At 35.7% G+C, this 27612-nt stretch overlaps 1 protein-coding gene across 6 annotated transcripts in view; it reads left to right on the plus strand.

The window, feature by feature from the left end:
* LOC148948301 (zwei Ig domain protein zig-8-like) overlaps nucleotides 1-22850 on the plus strand; it is a 579089-nt gene extending 556239 nt beyond the window's left edge. For all 6 annotated transcript variants that reach the window (XM_089093876.1, XM_089093881.1, XM_089093877.1 and 3 more), the window contains one exon: nucleotides 22504-22850. In XM_089093876.1, the coding sequence (XP_088950002.1) occupies nucleotides 22504-22607 (104 nt within the window). In that variant the 3' untranslated portion in view covers nucleotides 22608-22850. The remainder of the gene's footprint in view (nucleotides 1-22503) is intronic.
* The last annotated feature ends 4762 nt before the right edge of the window (nucleotides 22851-27612 follow it).

A 27612-nucleotide genomic window follows, 5' to 3' on the forward strand; every position in this document is an offset into this window, starting at 1 on the left:
CCTCCTCAACGCCTCGCTCTTTACGCTAAAGTTTGACTTTCTCACAAATCTATTTTTTTAAACAAAAAAAAACTTTAGCGAAAAGCGTGAGGCGTTGAGGTGGGGACAGCCCTTTCATATACATAATAATTTCTGTTCCTTTTTATTTTTAATGTCGCTCCTTACTTTCAGTTAAAAAAAATTTTTTTTTTATTTAATTTTTGAACATTTTTGAATTAATGCAGGTTTTGATATTGACTCACCGTACATCAATAATTATAACAAAATTTGTATATTAATTTTGGGAGATTTATTCCGTAAATGAAGGGTTCCCCCATCCTCAATACCTTGCTCTTTACGCTATAGCTATTAGCACTTTTAAGAAAGCTTGCTATTCTAATTGAACGGCCCCCGTGTTTCAGTAGCCGTTTTTTTCTGAAATTGGAAAAATGTCAAACTCTAGCGTAAAAGGCAAGGTATTGAGGAGGGGGCGACCCATCATATGTGGAGTAATTTCTGTTCGTTTTTCAAATAATGCCGGAAAATGGGTCCCACTCTCAATGAAATATACCCCTCCTTCTCATGGAAAACTCCTTCGTGGAAATTTCATCCAACGTAAAGTGCACCCCACCTCCCGTCAAATTCCCTCCAGAAAGTTCCATCCTAGCAGAGAATCCCCCTCCCTGTAAAATTGCTTGCGGACGATTCAGCCTTAAAAAGTCTCCTTAGTATTCTTTCAGTTGAATAAGACTTTAATCTCTAATCGGTTTCTCGATCACTTCAGAAATACGCCCTTTTGTGGAAATTATTTCCCGGAAATCAAAACACGCGGAAAATATCCCCGGGATAACTCCCCCGGAACATCTCCACGTGAAAAATTTGGCAAAGAGAATGCAAGATATTTAAAAAGAATTTCGTATGGTGATTCTATCAAATCCACCCAGTGTAACATTTCTTTCGGAAAATTCACCCTGCTGAAATTTCCCTCCCCAAGGAAGATTCCCCTACAGAAATCCATCCCAAGCACAACCCCCTCCCCCCAAAAATGTCTGTATAATTACCAATATCAAATACTATATACATAAACGATGAGCTAATTTCATGACTTAGTGGCCTCTCCCCACGGACGGTGGGGGGGGGGGGGTCATTTTACACCTAGACATATTTATTTGATCTTTCAAATATTCTGAACAAAATAAATTTCTCAAAATTTTGATCAGATAACTTTGGAGAAAAAATGGACATGGGAGGGGGCCCAGTTGCCCTCCAATCTTTTTGGCCATATAAGAAGGGTGCTAGAACTTCAATTTCCGTTCGAATGCCCCCTCTTCGGATCTTCTATGACCATTATTTCAATACGATCACCCCTGGTAAAAAAAAAAAATTACCAATTAAACACGCATTCGTGATCTGTCTTCAGGCAAAAATAGCAAAATTCCACATTTTTGCAGATAGGAGCTTGAAGCTTCAATAGTACTGTCCTCTGGTGCACTGAATATGATGGCGTGATTTTCATTAAGAATCCTTGAATTTTAGGAGGTATTTCCCCCCATGTCAAAAAACAGGCAAATTTTCTCCTATTTTGACAGGTAACACTAAACTTGATGAATCTTATATATTTGTAATCAACATAATAAGCTGATTCTTTTGATTTATCCATTGACATTAAAATTCCGTTTTTTAGAGTTTCGGTTACTATTGCGCCGAGTCGCTCCTTACTTACAGTTCGTTACGACGAACATTTTGATACTATTTGAATTGACTTTAAACACTGTTTAATAATGAAGGAAACATGATAATATGATTAGTAAAAACATTATGCATTTAAAAAGTTAAAATTTGTTTATTTTAGTGTTTTCTTGAAGTTTTTAGGTATTCCTTGGCTATATATGGGACTATCAGAGGGGGGTGTATTTGTGAATTAATTGATTAGTATATATCTTGAAAGAGAATAAAACAAAATGGGTCAGTGCATTCATCTTGTCCCTATTTCAGTTATGGCACCTTTTTTTAACAAGAAAATTATGGTTTTTTATTGGAAGGCGTGGGGGTGGGGGCTTATAGTTAGCCAAAAAACTATTTAATTCTAATCATTTTTATTTTGAGTGAACTCATAGAATTTTTTGCGATGCCAAGACGCTATGTGCACCTGATTTTTCAGAGTATTTGCAGTAGGCCTATATTGAGACCAGGCAAAGGGATTTAGTTGACAGTCAGAGAAAATTATCAAGGCTAGCAAATGTTTGAAGAGGATGTGGGTTTTTTCTTCTCAGTGTGGAATATTCTAGTTTCGTATGCTAATACGCTTTAGATTTCGGTCCAAAAGAGCAGCTCAGTCCTAAACAAAATGGCTATGCCAAATGTTAATCTAATCCATTTGGGTAAAAAGAGAACGAGGGGGGGGAGGCTGGTTACCCTTTGATCACTTTTGACTTTTAAAAAGGGCAAAAGAAATTTAGACTTCCAATCAAAAGAGCCTCCTCCGAAATTTATACGACCAAGCCTGCCATCAACGCATTACATGTTAACGATGGGTAGCTAGCATATTTTATAGCCCTTTCCCGGAGGACTTTAGGGGGGTTCACCCCCCTCCCTTCAATCCAAAACAGGGCTTTGCAGCTCCTGTAGTACTGAAAAATTGCCAATGGACCCTTTCTCTTTGCGACCCTCAACCGACGCTGAGACTCGTCAAATGACATTTTTGGTATCGAACGTCCTTAAAACAAGATTGCTTTGTATTATCATTTTTTTTATGCTAGAGTTTTGATGGAAGGGGAATAATTATCGGAGATAATGAACGATAAAAAAAAAATAAAAGCAGATTCACGCACGTAAAATAACAGCCTACGATAGCGCACGTTCTGTTTCCATGTTTCAAACAATTCGTGGTAATGAACTGTAAGTAAGGAGCAACCCGGCTCAATAATAACCAAGGCCGTATCCAGGGAGGTTAGGGGGGTTGGACCCCCCCCAAAAAAAAAAAAAATTGTCTGACTCGTAAAAACGTAACATAAATGGACACAAACTAATTTTGTTTGCGTTTTTTGAGGTTTTTTGTGTAACCCCCCCCCAAAAAAAAAAAATTGGTAAAACTCCCTCCGAAAAAAAATCCTGGGTACAGCCTTGATAGTAACCGAAACTCTAAAAAGTGAAATTTTGATACCAATACATCAAAAGACTCAAATTGTTATGCTGATTTCAAATATATAAGTTTCATCAAGTTTAGTCTTTACCCATCAAAAGTTACGCGCCTGAGAAAATTTGCCTTATTTTCGAAAAAAGGGGAAACACCCCCTAAAAGCCATAGAACATAAATAAAAATCATATCAATCAGATTTATCGTATCAGAGAACCCTACTATAGAAGTTTCAAGCTCCTATCAGCAAAAATGTGGAATTTTGTATTTTTTGCCAGAAGAAAGATCACGGATGCGTGTTTATTTGTTTTTTTTTTTTTTTTTTAAGGGGTAATCGTATCGACCCAGTGGTCCTAGAATTTCGCAAAAGGGCTCATTCAAACGAAAATTAAAAGTTCTAGCGCCCTTTTTAAGTGATCAAAAAATGGAGGACAACTAAGCCCCCTCCCACGCTAATTTTTCCCCAAAGTCACCCAATCAAAATTTTGAGATTTTCATTTTGTTCAGGATGGTCGAAAAATACAATAACTATGTCTTTGAGGATGACTTAATCCCCCACAGTCCCCGGGGGAAGGTCTCCAAGTTGTGAACTTTGCCCAATGTTTACATATAGTATTGGTTATTGGGAAGTACACAGACGTTTTCAGGAGGGATTTTTTCTTGTAGTTGGGGGGTTCTTTCCGTGGGCGGTTCTTTCCTTGGAGGACGTTCTTATGGGGGAAGGGACATTACTATGAAGGGGGCACCGGGTTTCCCAGCATTATTTAAAAAAACGACCAGAAATTAAATAAAAAAAACAATTTTTTCAACTGAAAGTAAGGAGCAACAATAAAACTTAAAACGAATAGAAATTATTATGTATATGATTAGGTTCGCCCCCTATTCATCACCTCGCTCTTTACGCTAAAGTTTTTTTGTACTTTCATCAGAACTATTTCTTCTAGCTAACGGCCTTTGTGATTAAGGGGTCATTCTTAAAGAATTGAAACAAAATTTGAATTTTAGCGTAATGAGAGAGGTACTGACTTAGAGGCGAATCCTTCAATATATGTAATAGAAACATACGAATATAGAAGTTCTCTACGTAAGTTAATTCGTAAGTTACGTCAGAACAAAATTTCGAGAAAGCCATCTAGCCAAATTTAACAATTAAAAGACATACAGAAAAAATCTAACAATAACAATCAACAGTAAAACAATATTAACAAATTTAAAGCCAAAATTAACATGCAAATTTCGTTTTAATTATTCATGTACGGTGAGCGAAAATCGAAACGGCATTAATTCAAAAACGTTCAGATATTAAATATAAAAAAAACAAGTTTTTTTAACTGAAAGTAAGGAGCGACATTAAAACTTAAAACGAACCAGACTTTGACTCTGTCTCACAACTTTATTTTTTTTTAAATAAAAAAAAAAATTTAGCGTAAAGAGCGAGGCGTTGAGGAGGGAACAGCCCCTTTCACATACGGAATAATTTCTGTTTGTTTTAAGTTTTAATGTCGCTCCTTACTTTCAGTTTAAAAAAGAATGTTTTTTAATTTACTTACCCTAAGAAGAAACCTCTTGTTGCTGACGAATGGCAATTTCTCTGTCGAAAAGCAATGATTACTTTGTAGGTTTTTTCATCATGAAATGAAGCTTTTGTTGATTTTAAAGTTCTTTGGATAATCATAATCATCATCTAACTTTCAGTGCTCGTTCAGTAACAGTTGCCGTCCACACAAAGGAATTATAACTCCGTTTTATTTGAATTAATCAAAACACTTTTTGCACAAAATAAGTTTTTCAAAAAAAAGTAAAGAAATAAATTAAACAAAAAATGAACAAAAATAGAATCAAATAATCTACCAAGCATACAGCTACCACAAATCACTATTAATAAATAAATGAAACCCAAAACAAACACAAATTTAAATAAGTCAAACTCAAAACGAGCAGAAATTAATCTTAGCAGGGTTATAAACCCTATGCTTTCTAAAAGCCAGAATATAATTTGTACTTTACTGAAAAAATTCAAATTAATTTATTGAAAAAAATTTGCATTGTCAGTCTAATATACATAATGCTGATATTTATTCCTTAAAATCTTAATTAATTTTTGATTTCTTAAAGTTATAAAAGGAAAAACATTTAAAACAATTTTTTTCAGTAAAGTACAAATTATATTCTGGCATAGGGTTAGAATTAAAGCATAGGGTTAGAACCCTACTCAGACTAATTTCTGCTCGTTTTGAGTTTGACTTATTTTAATTTCTGTTTGTTTTGGGTTTCAATTATTTATTGATACTGATATGTGGTAGTTGTATCCTTTGTTAGATTATTTGATTCCATTTTTGTTCATTTTTGGTTTAATGGAGTTCTTTACTTTTTTTTTGAAAAACTTGATTTGTGCAAAATTTTTTTTGATTAATTTCTGTTCGTTTTATATTGACATAGTCTTTTCAAACAGTTCGTGGTAATGAACTGTAAGTAAGGAGTGACCCGGCTCAATGGTAACCGAAACTCTAAAAAATGGAATTTTGATTCCAATAGATACATCAAAAGAATCAGATTTTAATTCTGATTTCATAAATATAAGTTTCATCAAGTTTAATCTTACCCATCAAAAGTTACGCGCCTGAGAATATTTGGCTGACTTTCGAAAAAAGGGGGAAAGACCCCCTAAAAGTTATAGAACCTTAATGAAAATCACACCATCATATTCAGCGTATCAGAGAACACTACTGTAGAGGTTTGAAGCTCCTATCTAAAAAAATGTGGAATTTTCCATTTTTTGCCAGAAGAACGATCACGGATGCGTGTTTATTTGGTTTTTTTTTTCCCAGGGGTGATCGTATTGACCTATTGGTCCTAAAATATCTTAGGCGGGCTCATTGGAACGGAAATTAAAAGTTCTAGTGCCCTTTTTAAGTGACCGAAAAAATGGAGGGCAACTAGGCCCCCTCCCACGCTCATTTTTTTCTCAAAGTCACCCAATTAAAATTTTGAGATTGCCATTTTGTTAAGTATAGTCTAAAATCTAATAAATATGTCTTTTAGGATGACTTAATCCCCCACAGTTCCCAGGGAAAGGGCTGCAAGTTATGAACTTTGCCCATTGCTTACATATTGTATTGATTATTGGGAAGTATACGGACATTTTCAGGAAGGATTTTTTCTGGTGGGGGGGGCTGGAGGAGGGGGCTACTCGGGAGAATCTTTCAGTGGGGGATGTTTCTTTGGGTTAAGGGACATTTCTATGAAGGGGGCGCCGGATTTCCAAGCATTATTTAAAAAACGATCATAAATTAAACTTAAAAAAAAAAGTTTTTTCAACTGAAAGTAAGAAGCAACGCTTGAACTTAAAATGAACAGAAATTATTACGTATATGAGGGGGGTATCCCCCAAGTGAATACCTCGCTCTTTACGCTACAGTTTTTTTTAGTGCTTTAAAAAGAGCTATATATTCTAATTAAACTGCCTTTGTGGTTCAGGGGTTTGTGAATCAAATTTTTTTTTAGCTTTAACGTAAAGAGCGTGGTATTGACTAGGGGGAGAACCCCCTCATATACGTAATAACATATACGTAATAAAAAAAAAACAATAAAAAAAACAAGCGATACGGTTCAATAGTAATTGGAACTTTTAAAAACGGAATTTTGAGTTAAATAAACGTATCAAAAGAATTGTCTTATAATGCTGATTCTAAATATATGAATTTTATTAAGTTTAGTTTTTGTCATCAAAGGCTACGATCCTGGGAAAATTTACTTTATTTTTAAAGAGAGGGGAAACATCCCCTACAAGTGAAAAAATTTTAATGAAAATCACATCGTCAGATTCAGCCTATCAGAAAACCCTATTACATAAGTTTCAAGCTCATATCTGCAAAAATCTGCAACTTTGTATTTTTTGCCATAAGAAAAATATACGAATATAGAAGTTCGTTACGTAAGTTAATTTGTAAATTACGTCACAAGCAAATTTAGAGACAGCCATTTAGCAAAAGAAAAGTAAAATTTTTATGCAAATTTTGTTTACTTATTCAACACGGTGAGCCAAAATAAAAGCTGCATTAACTAAAAAACGATCAGAAATTTAATAAAAAAAACAAGTTTTTTAAACTGAAAGTAAGGAGCGACATTAAAACTAAAAACGAACAGAAATTATTCCGTATATGAAAGGGGCTGTCCCCTCCTCAACGCCTCGCTCTTTACGGTAAAGTTTGACTCTGTCTCACAACTTTGTTTTTTAAAACAATAAAAAACTTTAGCGTAAAGAGCGAGGCGTTGAGAATGGGACAGCCCCTTTGATATACGGAACAATTTCTGTTCGTTTTAAGTTTTAATGTCGCTCCTTACTTTCAGTTTAAAAAACTTGTTTTTTTTTAATTTAATTTAAGGAGAAAGACTGAGCCTCTTCTGAAGTTAAACAACCATCCCTTCCATATAAACCTTTAATGCCCCCTGGGCGTAACTTACAACCCTTGCCCCTAGTCTCTGGGGTTTGTTTCAACCCCAAATGCCTTGTTATATGATATTTAGACTATTTTGAATAGAATGGCTATCTCAAAATTTCTATTAGACGCATTTCGGGACAATATGACGTGTGTGTAAGGGGGAGAGGGTAGCTGCCCTCTGATTACTTTGACTCTTAAAAAGGGCACTAGAACGTCTGATTACCAATCCGATGAGGCCTCTTTGAAGTTTATATGACCACAATTGGTATAAAAAACATATATGTCCCCAGGGCAAAACTCACAACTCTTGCCCTGGGGGCTGGGGGACTTTTTATCCTCAAAGACATAATTTCCAGACCTTTCTGATAGGCTTAACAAAATGGCTATATCGAGATTTTGATAGGAAGTGTTTAAGGAAAGGATAGGCGTAGAGGGAGACATTTGCCCCCTGATCACTTTCGACTAATAAAAAAGGCAGTAGTCCTCTCAATTTAAAATCAAATGAGCCCTTTTTGAAGCTTCTACGAAAAATAAAATTCTATAAAAACGTTAAATGCCCCAAAGGCATAACTTACGACCCTTGTCCTGAGGGCTATGGGGGGAGAATTGTCATCCTCAAAGACATAATTTCCAGACCTTTCAACTACGTTGAACAAAATGGCCATATCAAAATGTTGATCCGAAATATTTGGGGAAATAAGGGGCGTGGGGGGGGATTTTCCTTCTGATTACTTTCGACTATTAAAGAGTGTATTAGCCCTCTCAATTTCCAATCGAAAGAGCCCTTTTTTAAGTTTTTACGACAACACTTTCTATATGACATTATATGCCCCCAGGGCATAACTTACATCCTTAGCCCTGAGGGCTGTGGGGGGCTGTCATACTCAACAGAATTCCCGGATGATTCCATAAAAACAGAATTCCCGGATGATTCCACTATGTTCAACAAAATTGCTATATCAAAATGTTGATCAGAAGTAGTTGGGGAGACGATGGGTATGGGGGAACATTCGCCTTCCGATCGCTTTTGACTATTAATAAGGGCACTAGCCCTCTCAATTCCCAATAATAGAAACCTTATATACCCCAGGGCATAAATTACAACCCTTACCCTGAGGGTTGTGGGAGGGTTTTCATCCTCAAAGACCTAATTTCCAGAACATGAAACTACGTTAAACAAAATGGTCATCTCAAGATTTTGATCGAATGTGTTTGGGGAAATGGTGGGTGTGAGGAGGGGGCTAGTTGCCCTTCAATCATTTTCGATTATTAAAAAGGGTACTAGCCCTTTCAATTTCCAATCGAATGAGCCGTTTTTGAAGTTTCTACGACAACGCTTTCTATAAAACCTTATATGCCCCCAAGACATAACTTACAACCCTTACAATGAGGGCTGTGGGAGGGTTAAAGTCTTGAAAGACCTAATTTCCAATACTTTCAACTACATTGAAAAAATGGCTGTCTCAAAATTTTGATTGGATGTGTTTGGGGAAATGGTGGGTGTGAGAGGGAGGTTAGTTTCCCTCCAATCACTTTCGACTATTTAAAAGGGCACTAGCCCTTTGAATTTCCAAACAAATGAGCCCTTTTTCAAGTTTCTATGACAAAGTTTTTAATAAAAAAAATTTATTCCCCCAGGGCATAATTTACAACCTTAGCTCTGAGGGCTCTGGAGGGGGGGAGAGTCATCCTCAAAGACCTAATTTCTAAAACTTTCAACTACGTTGAACAAAATGGCTATCTGAAAATTTCGATTGGATGTGTTTGTGGAAATGGTGAGTGTGAGACGGGGGTTAGTTACTCTCCAACCACTTTCGACTATTAAAAAGGGCACTACTATCCCTCTCAATTTGCAATTGAATGAGCCCCTTTTGAAGTGTCAACGACAATGCTATCTATAAACACCTTATATGCCCCCAGTGCATAACTTACAACCTTTGCCCTGGGGGCTTTCGGGGTTTGGTCATTCTCAAATAAATAATTCCTATACGTTGGACAAAACGGCTATCTCAAAATTTTGATAGAATGTGTTTGGGGAAATGGTAGGCTTGAGAGATGGGTTAGTTGCTCTCTATTCACTTTTGTCTATTAAAAAGGGCACTAGCCTTTTCAATTTCCAATCAAACGAGCCCTTTTTGAAATTTCTACGACAAAACTTTCTATACAAACCATATATGCCCCAAGGAAATAACTTACAACCCTTGCCCTGAGGCTAATGAAGGGGGGGGGGGTATTATCCTCACAGATCTAATTTCAAGAACTTTTCACTACGTTGAACAAAATAAATATCTCAAAATTTTGATTGGATGTGTTTGGGGAAATGGTGGGCGTGAGAGGGGGGTTAGTTGTTCTTCAATCACTTTCGACTATTAAAAAGGGCTCTAGCTCTTTCAATTTCCAATCGAATGAGCCTTTTTTGAAGTTACTACGACGACTCCTTCTATAAAAACTTCATATGCCCCCAAGGCATAACTTACAATCCTTGCCCTGAGGTCTGTGGAGGGGGGGGGGCGGGAGTTGTCAGCCTAAAAGACCTAATTTCCAGAACTTTCAACTACGTTGAAAAAAATGTCTATCTCAAAATTTTGATTGGATGTGTTTGGGGAAATGGTGGGCGTGGAAGGGGTGTTAGTTGCCTTCAAATCACTTTCGACTATTAAAAAGGGCAAAAGCTATGTCAATTTCCAATCGAATAAGCCCTTTTCGAAGTTTCTACGACAAAGCTTTCTATAAAAACCTTATATGCCCCAAGGGCATAACTTACAACCCTTTCCCCGAGGGCTGTGGAGGGGGGGGGTTGTCATCCTTAAATATCTAATTTCCAAGACTTTCAACTACGTTGAACAAAATAGCTATCTCAAAATTTTGATTGGATATGTTTGGGGGAAAGGTGGGCGTGAGAGGGGGGTTAGTTGCCCTCCATTCACTTTTGACTATTACAAAGAGCACTAGCCCTTTGACTTTCCAATCGAATGGGCCCATTTTGACGTTTCTACGACAAAGTTTTCAATAAAAACCTTATGTGCCCCCTGGGCACAACTTATAACCCTTGACCTGAAGACTGTGGGGGGAATTTTTTGCTCAAAGATATAATATCCAAAAGTTTCAACTACATTGAACAAAATGGCTATCTCAAAATCTTGATTAGATGTGTTTGTGTAAATGATTGGTGTGGAACGGGTGTCAGTTGCCTTCCAATCACTTTCGACTATTAAAAAGGGCACTAGCCATTTCAATTTCCAATCGAATAATCCCATTTTGAAGTTTCTACGACAACGCTTTCTATGAAAACCTTATATGCCCCAAGGGCATAACTTATAACCCTTGCCCTGAGGGCTGTGGGGAGGAGGGTTGTCAACCTCAAAGACATAATTTTCAGAACTTTCAACTACGTTGAACAAATGGCTATCTCAAAATTTTGATTGGATGTGTTTGGGGAAAAATAGGCGTGAGAGGGGGGTTAGTTGCCCTCCAATCCTTTTCGACTATTAAAAATGACACTTGCCCTTTGAATTTCCAATCGAATCAGCTCTTTTTGAAGTTTTTACGACAACGCTTTCTATAAAAACCTTATATGCCCCAAGGGCATAACTTAAAAACCTTTCCCCAAGGGCTGTGGGGGGGGGTTCTCATCCTTAAAGATCTAATTTCCAAGACTTTCAACTACGTTGAAAAAAATGGCTATCTCAAAATTTTGATTGGATGTGTTTGGGGGAAAGGTGGGCGTGAGAGGGGGGTTAGTTGCCTTGCAATCACTTTTAAAAAGGGCACTTGCCCTTTGAATTTCCAATCGAATGAGCTCTTTTTGAAGTTTCTACGACAACGCTTTCTGTAAAAATCTAATATGCCCCCAGGGCATAACTTACAACCCTTGCCCTGATGGTTGTGGGAGAGTGTCCTCCTCAAAAACATAATTTCTGTCTGAAAATTAACTACGCTGAACAAAATGGCTGTCTCAAAATTTTGATTGGATGTGTTTGGGGAAACGGTAGGCGTGGAAGGGATGTTAGTTGCCTTGCAATCACTTTCGACTATAAAAGAGGGCACTTTCGACTATAAAAGAGGGCAAAACTCATCATAGGCAGCGCGATTGCGCTGCCTATGATGAGTTTTACCTATAGTTTATAGTTATTGAAATCAATGGTTTAACTATATTTAATTATATTATTCTAATTTCTAGTGGGTGTCCTTTTGGATTAAGCCGGAGGTGGCTCCAGCTAGAGTTACCCTTGGCGTTACATCTCTACTCACTTTATCAACTCAGCATGCAAAATCACAGGCAGCTCTTCCGCCAGTGTCTTACCTAAAAGCAGTTGACGCATTTATGTCAACGTGTACGGTGTAAGTAACATCTTTACTAACCTATAAGCATCTTCAGCCCTTTGGCCCATAGCATTTTTATTCAGTCAAAATTTAGATCCTGATACGCACCTATGGGTAATTTTTTTCCAATTCACGATCTAAATTATGAACTCATCTTATATGTTTAAACGAGAAAATAATATATATATACATATATATATATATATATATATATATATATATATATATATATATATATATATATATATATATATATATATATATATATATATATATATATATATATATATATATATATATATATACTAACCTATTAGCATCTTCAGCCCTTTGGCCCATAGCATATTTATTCAGTATATTTCATTGTTTAAAAAAATAGAGTTGTGAGAAAGTCAAACTTTAGCGTAAAGAGCGAGGCGTTGAGGAGGGGACAGCCCCTTTCATATACGGAATAATTTCTGCTCGTTTTAAGTTTTAATGTCGTTCCTTACTTTCAGTTAAAAAAAACTTGTTATTTTTTATTTAATTTTTGAACGTTTTTGAATTAATGCAGGTTTTGATTTTGGCTCACCGTACATGAATAATAAAAAAAAATTGAATATTAATTCCACTTTTATTTGGTTAAATGACTTTCTCGAAACCTGTTTAATTTTATTTACGAACGTTTTAATTAGTAATAAATATACGTAACTTACGAATTAAGTTACGTAACGAACCTCTATATTCTTATATTTTTAATACGTATATTAGAGGGTTCGTCCCCTAGTCAATACCTTACTGTTTAAGCTAAAGTTCGAATTTTGTTCCAATTCTTTAAATTTGTTCCAATTCTTAATCACAAATGCCTTTAATTAAAATAAATAGCTCTTATGAAAGTACTAAATAATCTTTGGCTTAAAGAGCGAGGTATTGACTAGGGTATGAACCCAATCATACACGTAATGTTTTCTGTCGTTTTAAGTTTTGATGTTGCTCCTTACTTTTAGTTAAAAAACTTGTTTTTTTATGTATAATTTCTGATCTTTATTTAAATAATGCTGGGAAATCCGGCAACCCCTTCATAGCAATGTTCCTTCTCCCATGAAAACTTGTTTCATGGTGTAGATCCTCCCACATAACCCCCGACCCACTCCCCCCGCTACGAGAAAAAATCCCCTCTGAAAACGTCTGTATACTTCCCAATAACCAATACTATATGTTAACATTGGGTAAAGTTCATAACTTTCAGTCCTCCCCCGGGGACTTCGGGGGATTAAGTTATCTTAAAAGACATAGTTATCATATTTTCGACCATGCTGAACAAAATGGATATCTCAAAATTTTGATCAGGTGACTTTGGGAAAAAAATGAGCGTGGGAGGGGGCCTAGTTGGCCTCAATTTTTTTGGTAACTTAAAAAGGGCACTAGAACTTTTAATTTCCGTTCGATTGAGCCCTCCCACGATTTTCTAAGACCACTGGGTCGATACGATCACCCCTGGGGAAAAAAAAACAAACAAACAAACAAATAAACACGCATCCGTGATCTTTCTTCTGGCAAAAAATGCAAAATTCCACATTTTTGTAGATAGGAGCTTGAAACCTCCGCTTTAGGGTTCTCTGATACGCTGAATATGATGGTGTGATCTTCATTAAGGTTCTATAACTTTTAAGGGGTCTTTCCCCCTTTTTTCGAAAATCATCCACATTTTCTCAGGCGCGTAACTTTTAATAGGTAGGACTAAAGTTGATGAAACTTATATATTTGAAATCAGAATTAAAATGTGATTCTTTGATGTATCTATTGGTATCAAAATTCCGTTTTCTACAGTTTCGGTTACCATTGAGCCGGGTCGCTCCTTACTTACAGTTCGTTACCACGAACTGTTTGATAAAGACTGGTCCAGACGTGAGTTACAAAACAAAGTGTGTTATTGGTATCCGGAACCAATTACAGATTAAAAATTCTTCAAGCTGGTTTGAAAACAATGTACAAATTCAAAATTCCAAAAAAGAAAAGCGAAAGAGAAATTATAGTAAAATATCATTCAGTATTTCTTTATAATTTTTGTATATTTACCTAAAAGTTCATGATACATAAAACTAAATTTTTTTAAATTGCCAACTAATTTTATTGACAGAAAAACCTCTTAATATCAGTTTTTGGCTAAGCTTTTTACATCTATTTTTAAAATCTGTGTAATTACTGCAAATTTTTACATACCTAAATAATTGGGAATAATAAGCTGAATAATTAATATTTGAATGTATATTACTTTCAAGGAATGGAAAATTAAATGCTTCAAAATTAAAATCATCCGTTTTATTATATATTTTGAAAACTAATTTATTATTATCTGAAATATTAATATTTAAATCTAAGAAATGGTCTGAGTGTCCTCTCCCATACTAGGCTCCAGATTTAACTCTTGTGGATAAATATTTTTTGAAATCTCAATAAACTCCGCGCAATCTATTACTAAGAGATCGTCCAGATATCATTTATTATTTGAAAGCTTATATTTTACATTGCTTGGGCTATTTTTATTTATCATATATTCGTATTCTAATTGACTTGAAAACAAGTCCGCTATGAATGGACTCGCATTCCCACCCATAGGAATGCCAACGGTTTGTTTATATAAATTACCATCAAATCTTATAAGAGTATGGAACAGAACAAATTCCAATAAATCACACACCATATCCAAGCTATAACATCTTGAATTAATAGTACTTCTAAAGAAATTCGTCCATCGGTCTTTTTTATTAAAAGTATAGATTTTTAAAAATCCGATATTAGACAAAAGAAAAGATTTCTTAATGACCATTTTCAATTTTTCGAATACTAAATTAAGTGACAGATTTGAATACAGAGTAGTAAAATCAAATGAATCGACTCTTTTAGCTGAAACAATAGCCAAAGTATCAATAACTTGTAATGAATAACTAACACTCCAATATGGTTAAAGTTAGAAAAATTTTTAATTCCAGAGCAATATGCTTTAAATTTACTTCCAATTTCTCCTAAAATTAAACATAGGTCAGTGGCCGCAATTCTGGTTGGACACCTCGCTGCCTCAGCAATAAAACGTGGCTTTGGTGGATTTTTATGAAATTTTACCGTCCTATATAAGAAAGGAAACTTTTTATCATTATCATTAATTTTGATAATGAATTTTTCAGAATTCTTTCTTCTATATTTTCAATTAAAGTATTCTCCTCTATATGAGCCTTTTCGTATGTATTTGTTGTTTGTAACTCTTTTGATAAGATATCACAGTAGAGTTTCTGATAAATTATGGCAAAATTATTGCTAGCTTTATCAACTGTTACAATTACAAATTCATTCTGTATATTAGCAATTGCTTGTTTCATATTTGCTTTATAAAATATTGAATTTTTCTCAGAATTTTTTGGATTAATTCTATACATGCTATTTCGTGCACTAGTCAAAATCAAGTTTATCCAATTCTGAAATCTGTCTTTAGTAATTTTCTCCTTCTTGCACCATTTATCAATAAATAAATCTAAATCATTCTTTAATCCCCTAAGAATACCTACTGGCTTTAAGCGGTAGGAAAGACGGAATTTAGCCCCCTTTTCATTATATTTTGAAGATCAAGAGGGTTTATGATGGACAAATCCCCCGTCACAACATGTTCGTAAGTTTGATCCACATACGGTAAAATTTGCTCGAAACTACAAACCGGTTTCCAATTACTCTACCCGTAAAGTTTTTTAAGTATTAAATTATAGTTACAAATCATTTGACCAATCGTTTTTGAAAATTTATATGTTAAAATTGGACTATCTTTATACATCAAACCACATGGAAGGGCATTTTTCACTCTCCACTGGTTTAAGAGTCCGGGTAAATTAATATCTTCTATTTGTTTAGTACTAAAATGAACAGAAAAATATAATCTATTATCCTTATTAACAATCTTATCAGATTTATTATACTTTGAAATAGATTTTGATTTAGCTAAAATGCAAACTGCATCATGAATAAATTTAGTTTTCGAATTACATGTTTTATTTTTTGCAATCCAGAATAGCTTTATTAAATTTTTCCTTGATAACTTATTTAAAGATTTTATTAAACTAGCCATTCCATTAGTCTCAAATATCTGACATAAATCGATTAAAAATGCATTTAAATCTAAATAATTCTTTCTATTATTTCTCCTATGTCCTCTTGTTCGGTTTTTACGTTTAGTGGGGCAATTAAGGGTGCTCAGTTAAACCATTAATACAGTTAGCAAAAACATTGGACATATCTCCGTATTTCGCAGAAACATGATGGCCAGATTACACGTACTCAACGCCGGTGAGTGACTGCATAAGCTCATTAATTTCAGCTCGTACTGGCATTGACACTTTCCAGATCAACCTTTGCGTCTAACTCATTCCATTTCCTCTCGTGAGTCCCCCGCGGTTGTTTTCAACAACCTCATTAATACTTGCTCAATTACTAAGTTGTGAGACAGCCCAGCCCAAAATGTATTGCTTCTTCGAATGACAAACATCCCATCCGTGATGTTTTTATATTGTTTCTGGTTACTTTCTTTCAGCTCTTCCATTTGCAGAAAGGAATATTTTCACCGACTTCGTTTAAAGTTTTTGGCCTGCAGCTGCAAAGTAAGGGAGCATCTCAGATAGTGCTTTAAGATACTGCACTCAGTTTCCGGTCCGTTCTGTCAGGATGGCCTTCTTAAGCACTCCGAACATTTCTGAATACTGAAGCCAGATTTTTGCAGTCCTTTTGTTCTACAGCGTGTCTTGGAACTCCCTCATTCGCGTTTGTATTGGACGTACTATGTCTGCGTTGGATGCGTCTTCGAGGGTTACTTCCTCATTCAGTAGAGCCATATATATTGCCGAAGCTTCTGCAAAATCTTGATGCCTCGCACGTATGTCATCTGTGCAGTCGAAAGCATATGATTTGGAAATGAGAATGATCTGCAATGCTGAATCTATAAGCTTGTGCGCTCTCATGGCTTTTTAAACAGCCTTGTCGCTAAGGATATGCTTAAGAGTGTTACCGGCATATAGGCATTCGAGCACTTCTCTTATTCCTGTTTCCGTCATCAAGTGCCCGATCGCTCCAAGAAAGCTCATACGGCAATGGAGACCACCGATCACTGGAAGTGCCGTGCTGGCGTGCTTTATCGGAGATAAAATGTAAGGTCGTATATACACAAGAAATATCGGAGGGATTATAGTCGATCATAGGCAGAAAAACAATTGACGAGGCACCTTTGTGTGACCCATGGTGAATTGCTTGCATAAATCCACTCCATCCGGTCCGTTTCGTATCATGTATCCAGCTTGCATGCCATAGTAGGTCACTGCCATCGATCTTTTCGTTGAAGGTGATGGTGGGTATGGGTTTGTACACAAGACTGTTCCCCTGTTGGCTTCTGTTGTAGAAGAAGAAAGGCACTTGTCCAACCTGCTGGAGTATTCTCGAAATCGTCATTCTTTCTTTTTACGAAACAAGCTATAGACGTGGGACGGCAGTAGTCTTTTCTGCACTGGTTGTGTACTATTTCACCGTCTTCAACTGTTATATGTTCACCCCGTTGCACACCGACCTCGTTGATCCAAAGGGATCCTTTTTTTGTGATTCTGACACTTTCACCACCAGTACGGATTCTGCGGCTGCAGAGCTTGCAACGTTCAAGTTCTTCCTCCATGAATAGGGTGTGATATGAAAACTACAAACAAAAACTTGTCAGGCAAGAAAGAGGAGCTTTTTGCAAGAGCCACATTGTAGTCACACTTATGACGAAAGCCAAACCTAAGCCCTGTTTCGGATACGAAAACAACCCACAAAGCGAATCTTTCCATAAGATTTGTGAGTTCGGCACCTCTAATCAGCCTCAAGCCAGGAGGCGCAGTTAAGAATTTTGACCAATTAAGTGGCTCTCAGACATAGGACGTAAAGGGAGGAAGCAAAGTACCTTAAGTTGTACGTAAGGTTTACCACTTGTTCACACGCAAAAATAGAATTCAGGAACTGTACAACCAGCGTGACGCGTCACACTTTCCAAGTAACTCAAATTATTTCCTTCAATTTCTGCTCTGCCTCACAAAATAAAACATTTGAAAACAGCCTGAGCTATAAGGAAAGCTCCAAATTCTCACCAAAGTTTGAATTCACTTTACGATCTTAACGACCACTAGCTTTCGGCTAGAGAAAATTTCAAGCACAAAACCGGTGGGGAAATCGGCTCAGTTTTCACAATCCCCTCGAATTTCCACTATGTGTAAATGCACCATTAGTGAATCTCGAGGAAAGCGCAAAAGAGAAGCACCAGGGAATAGGATATTAAACTCTCGTCTAAACGGTGTTAGAGGATTTTAAAACCGAGTTGATAGACCTTTGTCTCCTCTCCAAATTCTGTAGAGGCAAATTGTGTAGTCTGACTATCTTTTCCTTTTAGAGGATATCTTGATTTTCCCCTCTTTTTCCCTTGTTACTGGAAAATGAGGGGGGGGGGTGAAAGGCTAATGACCGAGCGATCAAAGTAATATATTCATTCTTCGTGCACTGGGAAACCCCAGAAAACAAGCCTTGCAGACTGCTGTGCAGGATATTTATTTCTCCTTTCTTTTCCCCTTGTAAGTGGGGAAATGGGGGAACGACTTATTACACAGCAGCAAAAAACGCATATTCGATCTTCTTGGGCCCAAGAGATCAGGAATGCCATTTTCAGCATCAAAACTACCGGTCGTAGACTGTCGAGTTTTACCCTAGATTTTCCCCTTTCCCCCCGTTTTTCACCCTATTCCACCAAGGGGATTCTTGGGGACTTTGATATGTCGTACAGAATTTTTTTTCTCTAGAAAATGGTGTAAAAATCATTTATATTGCAATTTTGTCCCAGATCGTCGATTTTTTTCCGTAGTTATACTGTAGTTATAATTATACTGGACTATAAGTGATTTGCAGGAGAGTTTATTTTCCCCTGGACCTGGCCATGGCTCTTGGTAGTCCTTTGCATGTTAACTTTGTCTTATTGGTGGATTATTTCAAGCTAACCAATCCTACCCATCACTATGAGACAAACTTATTCTTCGTAATATGTCCATATACGTAGATGCAGATCCATAATATATACAATATACGCACATATATATATATATATATATATATTATATATATATATATATATATATATATATATATATATATATATATATATATATATATATATATATATATATATATATATATATATATATATATATATATATATATATATATATATATATATATATATATATATATATACTAGTTTGTATATATATATACAAACTTATTCTTCGTAATATGTCCATATACGTAGATGCAGATCCATAATATATACAATATACGCACATATATATATATATATATATATATATATATATATATATATATATATATATATATATATATATATATATATATATATATATATATATATATATATATATATATATATATATATATATATATATATATATATATATATATATGTGTGTGTGTGTGTGTGTGTGTGTGTGTGTGTGTGTGTGTGTGTGTGTGTGTGTGTGTGTGTGATAAATATTAGATTGTTTATTTGAAATTTTGCACCCCCTGAAATATATGCTTCCGGAGCAAGCACCCCCCTCCCCCGCTAAAACTACCTCTACTCTTCTCATCAATTTGTTGAGCGTCTGGCACTTCATTTACCTGTCTCGTGGGGGAAGGGGAAGAAAGATGCTAGGGGGGAGTGAAACCAAGCCTTGGGTGACAGTTGGCTTGCTAAATATAATCTTTAAGTAAATCACAATAAGTAATTAGACACAAAAGTTGACCAGCCTTTGGTGTTACAATACCCTTCCCACTCCAAAAAAACTGAATAATTATTGAAAAAATAAATAGATGGCCTGTAACCAAGAAATTCCATATTCTGTTAAAGCCTGATTTTCAATAGCTCAAAATTTTGCAGCTTATGTAATACTGTAGCTGTTGTTATACCATCTTTAGAATCACGATTTGGTTCACGGGAATGAAAAAAAAACTCGATGTATTTACTCTAGTTTCTATCCTTTGTTTAATCGGGATTTGCAAGATCAGATATAAGTGGATATCTCTAGGATCAAACCTTTTGTAGATTTCTATCAGCTAAAGGAAATGTTGACTCTAATTATCATTGCGTAATATATATCATTGTATATATATATGTGTGTGTGTGTGTGTGTGTGTGTGTGTGTGTGTGTGTGTGTGTGTGTGTGTGTGTGTGTGTGTGTGTGTGTGTGTGTGTGTGTGTGTGTGTGTGTGTGTGTGTGTGTGTGTGTGTGTGTGTGTTGCATATATAATAGTATAATTGCTATAACAAGGCTTAAAAGATAACTTGAGCTTTTTTTATATAAAAAAAAGATTTGCTATTTTTTCATAAACAGATTTTTTGGCGTTGCTTAGGCTTCAGGAGTTCTTATTATATCCTGAGTACATTACGCAATGATAATTAGAGTCAACATTTCCTTTAGCTGATAGAAATCTACAAAAGGTTTGATCCTAGAGATATCCACTTATATCTGATCTTGCAAATCCCGATTAAACAAAGGATAGAAACTAGAGTAAATACATCGAGTTTTTTTTTCATTCCCGTGAACCAAATCGTGATTCTAAAGATGGTATAACAACAGCTACAGTATTACATAAGCTGCAAAATTTTGAGCTATTGAAAATCAGGCTTTAACAGAATATGGAATTTCTTGGTTACAGGCCATCTATTTATTTTTTCAATAATTATTCAGTTTTTTTTGGAGTGGGAAGGGTATTGTAACACCAAAGGCTGGTCAACTTTTGTGTCTAATTACTTCTTGTGATTTACTCAAAGATTATATTTAGCAAGCCAACTGTCACCCAAGGCTTGGTTTCACTCCCCCCTAGCATCTTTCTTCCCCTTCCCCCATGGGGGCAGGTAAATGAAGTGCCAGACGCTCAACAAATTGATGAGAAGAGTAGAGGTAGTTTTAGCGGGGGAGGGGGGTGCTTGCTCCGGAAGCATATATTTCAGGGGGTGCAAAATTTCAAATAAACAATCTAATATTTATCATAATTTTTTTTTAGTTTTGTTAGTTTTATTATTATTAAAATAAACTAGAGAGCGCAGTTGGCTGTACGAATAAGCAAATTGAATCTGATATTTTCATTTTCCCCATATCTTTTTCTATATAGAATAAGAAAAGCCAGATCTAAATAAATGAACAATTTTGTTAATAAATGAAAATTCTGTTAAATTTTGGCCTGTAAAATTTCGGAAGACAGAGGGAGGAGGGTACTAATCAAGATTTTGCCCTTGCCGCAAGAGAGGTCAGAATTTCTACTGGAGATTAGCTAATGAATATGGCTTAAAATCTTAAGGAATTCGTTCATAGGCTGACTAGTTAGAAAATACCCCTCCTGCATCTCAATGTGCTTAAGACTTCCGCTTCTCATACTTTCATTTACTTCACAGTGATTCCAGAGGGTTTGTTATTAGTCTCATGCCAAGTTAATTGAGGGTAATACGTTTCTCTCTTCCTCTAAGAATAGTCAAAGGACTAACCCAAACCTTTCTTCTAGAAAAAAAATATCAAGAAGATTTCTCACAAAATATACTAAAATTTATCATAAAATATTTCTCATAGTTCTAGTTCTCTTCCTTCCCAAGTTAATTACAAAACTTGAATGTTAATTGAGAGTGTAATTTTTTATTTTTATTATTATTTTTTTTTACTGTTATTAACAAGTAGTGATTTTAACCACATGTATTTGGAAATGTCAAGGAAATATAAGAATTGTTTCGCAAATAAGAGTCAGGATTTCTAACTGTTTCTAAAAATGAGACTTTCTAACTGTTTTAAATTAAAACTTATACAGCCATATACATCTCAAAGAATAGAAAAAATGAGGAATTTAGCTTTTGTGAAAAGACTAAGAAAAATTATGAAGTTTTGCTTCTAGCAGGTGCGAAGTTTAAAAAGAGAAACGTGGATGAAAAAAAATCAGCAAAAAATAAGCTAAAAACTTTGGCATAGCTGAAAAAGTAAAGCCTTAATTTAAGCGCGTAGTTATCTTTGGGAATCAACAGGAAGTCAATGCTTTGATTTTTGCCGAAGGAAAACGTTTGTCAAATTTAAGTAACTTCTTTCACTGATTTGTTTTCACGGTTGAACTTACCAGTACTGGTGAAATTTTGGCACTGCCCTAAAGAATCCGTAATTTTTAAACAACCAAAAAATAAGTCTTAGAAAATTACGCTTTTCATGTACAAATATACAAAATAGGTGCCAAGGGACAAAAATTGTTTTCTGTTCATGTACTTTGCTACTTCTTTTTTAATTTAACCAACACAGATTGTTTAAATATAGTGGGATGGATGAGAAAAGCTAAGCAACTTGTCAGGTCCAGGCCGCGTAATTTTTGATTACGTTCTTAGCAAACTATTTGTACAGCAGGGCTCTGAAGCCATATCTAGATTCTTTAACAGAGTAATATTAATGAATCAAATTAGCTTCACTTTACTTCTCTCTTTCTTCTTTTTCAGTTCTTTCTCCACCTCCTCTTATCTTTTTTTCTCTTTTCTCTTTTTTCTCTTTTTTATCTTTTTTCTCTTTTCAGGCGAAAAGCCGGCAGCGATGCAAAGTGGAACGACCAGCTACAGTGACATAGTTATCTTTCAGGTTACTGTTATATCTTTAATATTATTGTTAAGCGAACGATAAAGGACTTGATGACAGTAAATACAGTTTCATTCCATTTTTCCTTCTCCCTTTTTGACTCGTTGCAGAGACATTCTTATTTGGTTTTAAATCACATTTATCAAATGGAAAAGTTACTTTTATTTATTTTGCTTTAAAGAAAGAAGTTTTTAAAAGGTTGATCCCTTTTTTGTATATCTAACAAGTGTTTTATAATTCATGATGTGTGTATTATTGCTCATGATTATATTGTTTACTATTACTAGCTTTTTTTATGAAATAAAGCTTTTAGTTATTAGTTCTGAATTCAGAACAGCTGCTTTGCTGATAGTTTATTCATTCATTCATCGTTTAAAGGTAAGGATATTCTCACAAAGATTATAAGCGGAATTGGTATCTTTTTGTATATAGGAATTACATTTCAGTTACTGAGTTCTCAGACATTTGAATTTATTGGGTGGTTTTCAAACAGTTCGTGATAATAAACTATAGAAAAGGAGTGACTCGGATTTTTAATAGCAATAGATAGATCGAAAGGATAGACTTTTTATGCTGATTCCAAATATAAAACATTCATTAAGTTCGGTGTTACCTATCAAAAGCTACGAGCCTTAGAAAACTAGTTGCAGTCGACCCGTAACTGTAGTCGAAATTTTGCCAAATCATATACATCAAGAAGTTCTGTATTTATTGGCTTTAAAGGCTACATGCAAGGCCGTACTCAGAGGGGGGTGGTTAGGGGTATTTGAACACCCCTCCCTTCCCCGAAATGTTTGTATGACTCGTAAAAACGCAACAAAAAGGGATATAATCAAATTTTGTATGCTTTTATTAGTTTTTTGTGTAACGCCCCCCCACCCCCCGAATTTTTTTTTTAGTAAAACCCCCTCCAAAACAAATCCTGGGTACGGCCTTGGCTACATGTACCATTTCAGAGTAAAGGAAATAGGAAAGTATTTTCCTAATTCTATAATTACATCATGCTTGTCAAGAAGTGAATACAGAACTTAAACGTTCGGTATAATAGAACGTAAATCCAAGTACTCTGGTGTGAGTGTAAACTTGTAACTCCGGATTTGAGACTGTTGGACTGTTTTGGTGGATAGCACATGAATGATGATTGCAACAAGCAGTCAATTTGAAAAGAATCACAAATCTGTATTTAGTTAGAGTGAGAACAATGAAGAAGGACTAATGCAGTAGACGCAAATTTAGTCGTAGGATAAAAATAGAATTAGTCCGACTCAAACATGGCACCACATTGCCGGAAATACGTGGTCTTGATCGTTCCAGACACAAGTCTGACTTGGGCAAGCTTGGAACACAGTTTGAAATACAAATTTTTGGGGCCAGACAACTGACAATTGAATTCACCAAACTAAGGTCTTATTCAGGAAATTCAGGTGTTAAACCTAATTGTAAATACTAGCTTGTCAATATTTCTATAAGCAAGAGACATGTTTTTTTTTCAGGTATAAAAACACTCCATTTGATCTGAAAATAGAACATGACCGCATTCCCCACTCTAACTGCAAGATATTTTTCTGACTTTGAAGTTAGATTACCAGATATCTCTTTTCTTAGCAGAAGCACAAAACCCCCAAAAGGCTTACCATGAATAGAACTCGCTTGATGAAAATCCAGATTATGAGTAGATAAGAATCCCAACTGACGATGGCTATCATAGGCAGCGCAATAGCGCTGCCTAAGTAAAGAACGATGTTGAAACAATGTTTTTTTTTATTTAGACCAGGGCACTTTGTATCGAAGGGTTGTTCGTAGAAACTTGAAAAAGGGCTCACGCGATTGGAAATTAGAACGCCTAGTGCCCTTTTTAATGGTCGAAAGTGATTGGAAGGCAACTAATACCTCTTCCACGCACACATTTCCCAAACACATCCAATCAAAATTTTAATATAGCCATTTTGTTCAGCGTAATTGATTTCCAGAGAGAAATTATGTTTTTGAGGAGGACACTCGCTCACAGCCCTCAGGGCAAGGGTTGTAAGTTATGCCCTGGGGGCATAAAAGGTTTTTATAGAAAGGTAGTAATACTACTACTATTACTAAAAACTCACCACAGCACCAAGCCGCCTGAGGTCATCACAGCTACGCACGCTCCTAATACATCTTAATCTATTCAAAGCCTCCATTTTCACACCCACCCACGAAGTTCCCATTTCCTTTAAATCTTTCTTTATGACGTCCTCCCACCCCAGACGAGGACGACCTGCTTTCTGTTTAGCCCTAGACGGTTGGCTGAAAAGAATAATCTTCGGACATCTCTCATCCTTCATCCACACAACGTGCCCTGGCAACCTCAACCTTTCTTTCAATATAGCCCTAGAGAGCGGTATTGAACCATATTTTTCGTATAGTCTATTATTTGAAATACGGTCAGTCAGCTGGGTACCCAAAACAATCCTTAAGCAATTTCCCCGGAAAACATCTAGCAAATCTTCATTAGCTTTTGATTGGAAGGCAACTAACACCCCTTTCACGCCCACCATTTATCCAAACACATCCAATCAAAATTTTGAGATAGCCATTTTGTTCAAAGTAGTTGAAAGGTCCGGAAATTATATCTTTGAGGAGGACACTCCCCAACTGCCCTCAGGGCAAGGATTTTAAGTTATGCCCTAAGGGCATACAAGGTTTTTATAAAAAGCTTTGTCATAGAAACTTGAAAAAGGGCTCATTCGATTGGAAATTCAAAGGGCTAGTGCCATTTTTAAGGTCGAAAGTGACTTGAGGGCAACTAACCCCCCTCTTACTCCCACCTTTTCCCCGAACACATCCACTCAAGATTTTAGATAAACTTTTTGTTCAACGTAGTTAAAAGTCTTAATAATTAGGTTTTTGAGGATGATAACCCATCAGAGCCCTTGCGGCAAGGGTTTTAAGTTATGCCCTGGGGTTATATAAGGTTTTTAATGATAGTGATGTTGTAGAAACTTCAAAAAGGGCTCATACGATTGAAAATTAGAAGGGCTCGACTCTTTTTAATTGTCGAAAGTGATTGGAGGATAACTAACACCCATCTCGCACTCACCATTTCATCAAACACACGCAATCAAAATTTTGAGATAGCCATTTTGTTCGACGTAATTAGAAAGTCCGGAAATTATGTTTTCAAGGATGAAACTCCCCCAAAGCCCTCAGGGCAAGGGTTGTATGTTATGCCCTGGGGTCATATAAGGGTTTTTTTTATAGAAAGTGTTGTCTTAGAAAAATAAAAAAGGAATCATTCGATTGGAAATTGAAACGGCTAGTGCCCTTTTTAATAATCGAAAGTGATTGGAGGGCAAGTAACCCCCCTCTCAAGCCCACCATTTCACCAAATTTATCCAATTAAAATTTTGAGATAACCATTTTGTTCAACGTAGTTGACAGGTCCGAAAATAATGTCTTGGAGGATGACAACCCCCTCACAGCCCTACGGGCAAGGGTTGTTAGTTATGCCCCGGGGCATAAAGGTCTTTATAGAAAGTGTTGTCGTAGAAACCTCAAAAACGGCTCATTCGACTGGAAATTGAAAGGGCTACTGCCCTTTTTCATAGTTGGAAGGGATTGGAGAGCAACCAAACCCCCTCTCACGCCTACCATTTCCCATAACACATCTAATTAAAATTTTGAGATAGAAGTTTTCTTCAACGTAGTTGAAAGTTCTGGAAATTAGGTCTTTGAGGATGACAACCCCTCCCTCCAGCCCTTAGGGCAAGGGCTGTAAATTATGCCCAGGGAGCATATAAAGTTTTTATTGAAATTGTTGTCGTAGAAACTTCAAAAGGGCTCATCCGATTGGAAATTCAAAGGGCTAGTGCGTTTTAATAGTTGAAAGTGATTGGAGAGAAGCTAATGCCCCTCTCAAGCCCATCATTTCCCCGAAAACATCCAATCAAAATTTTGAGATTGCCATTTTGTTTAACGTAGTTGATAGTTCTGGAAATTAGGTCTTTGAGGATGACAACCCCCCTCATAGCCCTCAGGGCAAGGGTTGTAATTTATGCCCTGTGGGCATATAAGGTGTTTATAGAAAGTGTTGTCGTAGAAACTCAAAAAGGGCTCATTCGATTGGAAATTTGAAGGGGTAATGTCCTTTTTAATGGTCGAAAGTGACTGGAAGGTTTGATATTTTTAAAATAAAGATCGATGTGGGTACAATGTATTATTTTTTTGTTTTTGTTTAGACCAGGGCACTTCGTATCGAAGGAGTTGTCGTAGGAACTTCGAAAAGGGCTCATTCGATTGAAAATAGAAAAGCTAATGCCCTTTTTAACAGTCGAAAGTGATTGGAGGGCAACTAATCCCTTTCCCAAGCCCACCCACCCAATTTCCCAATAATTTTAAAAACTAAATGTTGCCTCAAGATTAAATCAAAATGCATGGTGTTAATGCTAATTCCAATTAGGCATCTCAGCAGTATCCCAAAATAGCGTAAGTGTATCCAAGCTATCAAAGAAAGTAAACAGATTTTTTGCGAATGGTATCAAGCTTTCTATTTCAGGTCAACTAGAGGAGGTATGAAACTAAATTAAGCACTTCTATTTGTGTCTAGGTTTTTATAAGGGTTTATGTCTTTAAAAATTGCTGAAAATTTTCTCCAGCATACAAATAGCAGGCCAATTTTTAAAGTCTTAAAAAAACGAAAAGATTTGAAGTATTATTTTCTTTTTCCCTAAAAAGACTATGTCAATATAAAACGAACAGAAATTAATTTTAAAAAAACTTTTTCACAAAATAAGTTTTTCAAAGAAAAGTAAACCACTTCATTAAACCAAAAATGAGCAAAAATAGAATCAAATAATCTACCAAGCGCGAAACAACCACAGATCAGCATCGATCAATAAATGAAACCCAAAACGAACAGAAATTACAATAAATAACCCAGTCAAATAAAACCAGCAGAAATTAACATGAATAGGGCTCAAAACTTCTATGCCTTCCCAAGGCCAGAACATAATTTGCACTTTACTGAAAAAAATACAAGTGAATTTGCGTTGTCAGTTTAATATACATGATATTTAGT

This window comes from Artemia sp. Qi Xiang Cuo, chromosome 9, assembly GCF_049724085.1.
Source record: "Artemia sp. Qi Xiang Cuo chromosome 9, ASM4972408v1, whole genome shotgun sequence".
Taxonomy (NCBI): Eukaryota; Metazoa; Arthropoda; class Branchiopoda; order Anostraca; family Artemiidae; genus Artemia; species Artemia sp. Qi Xiang Cuo.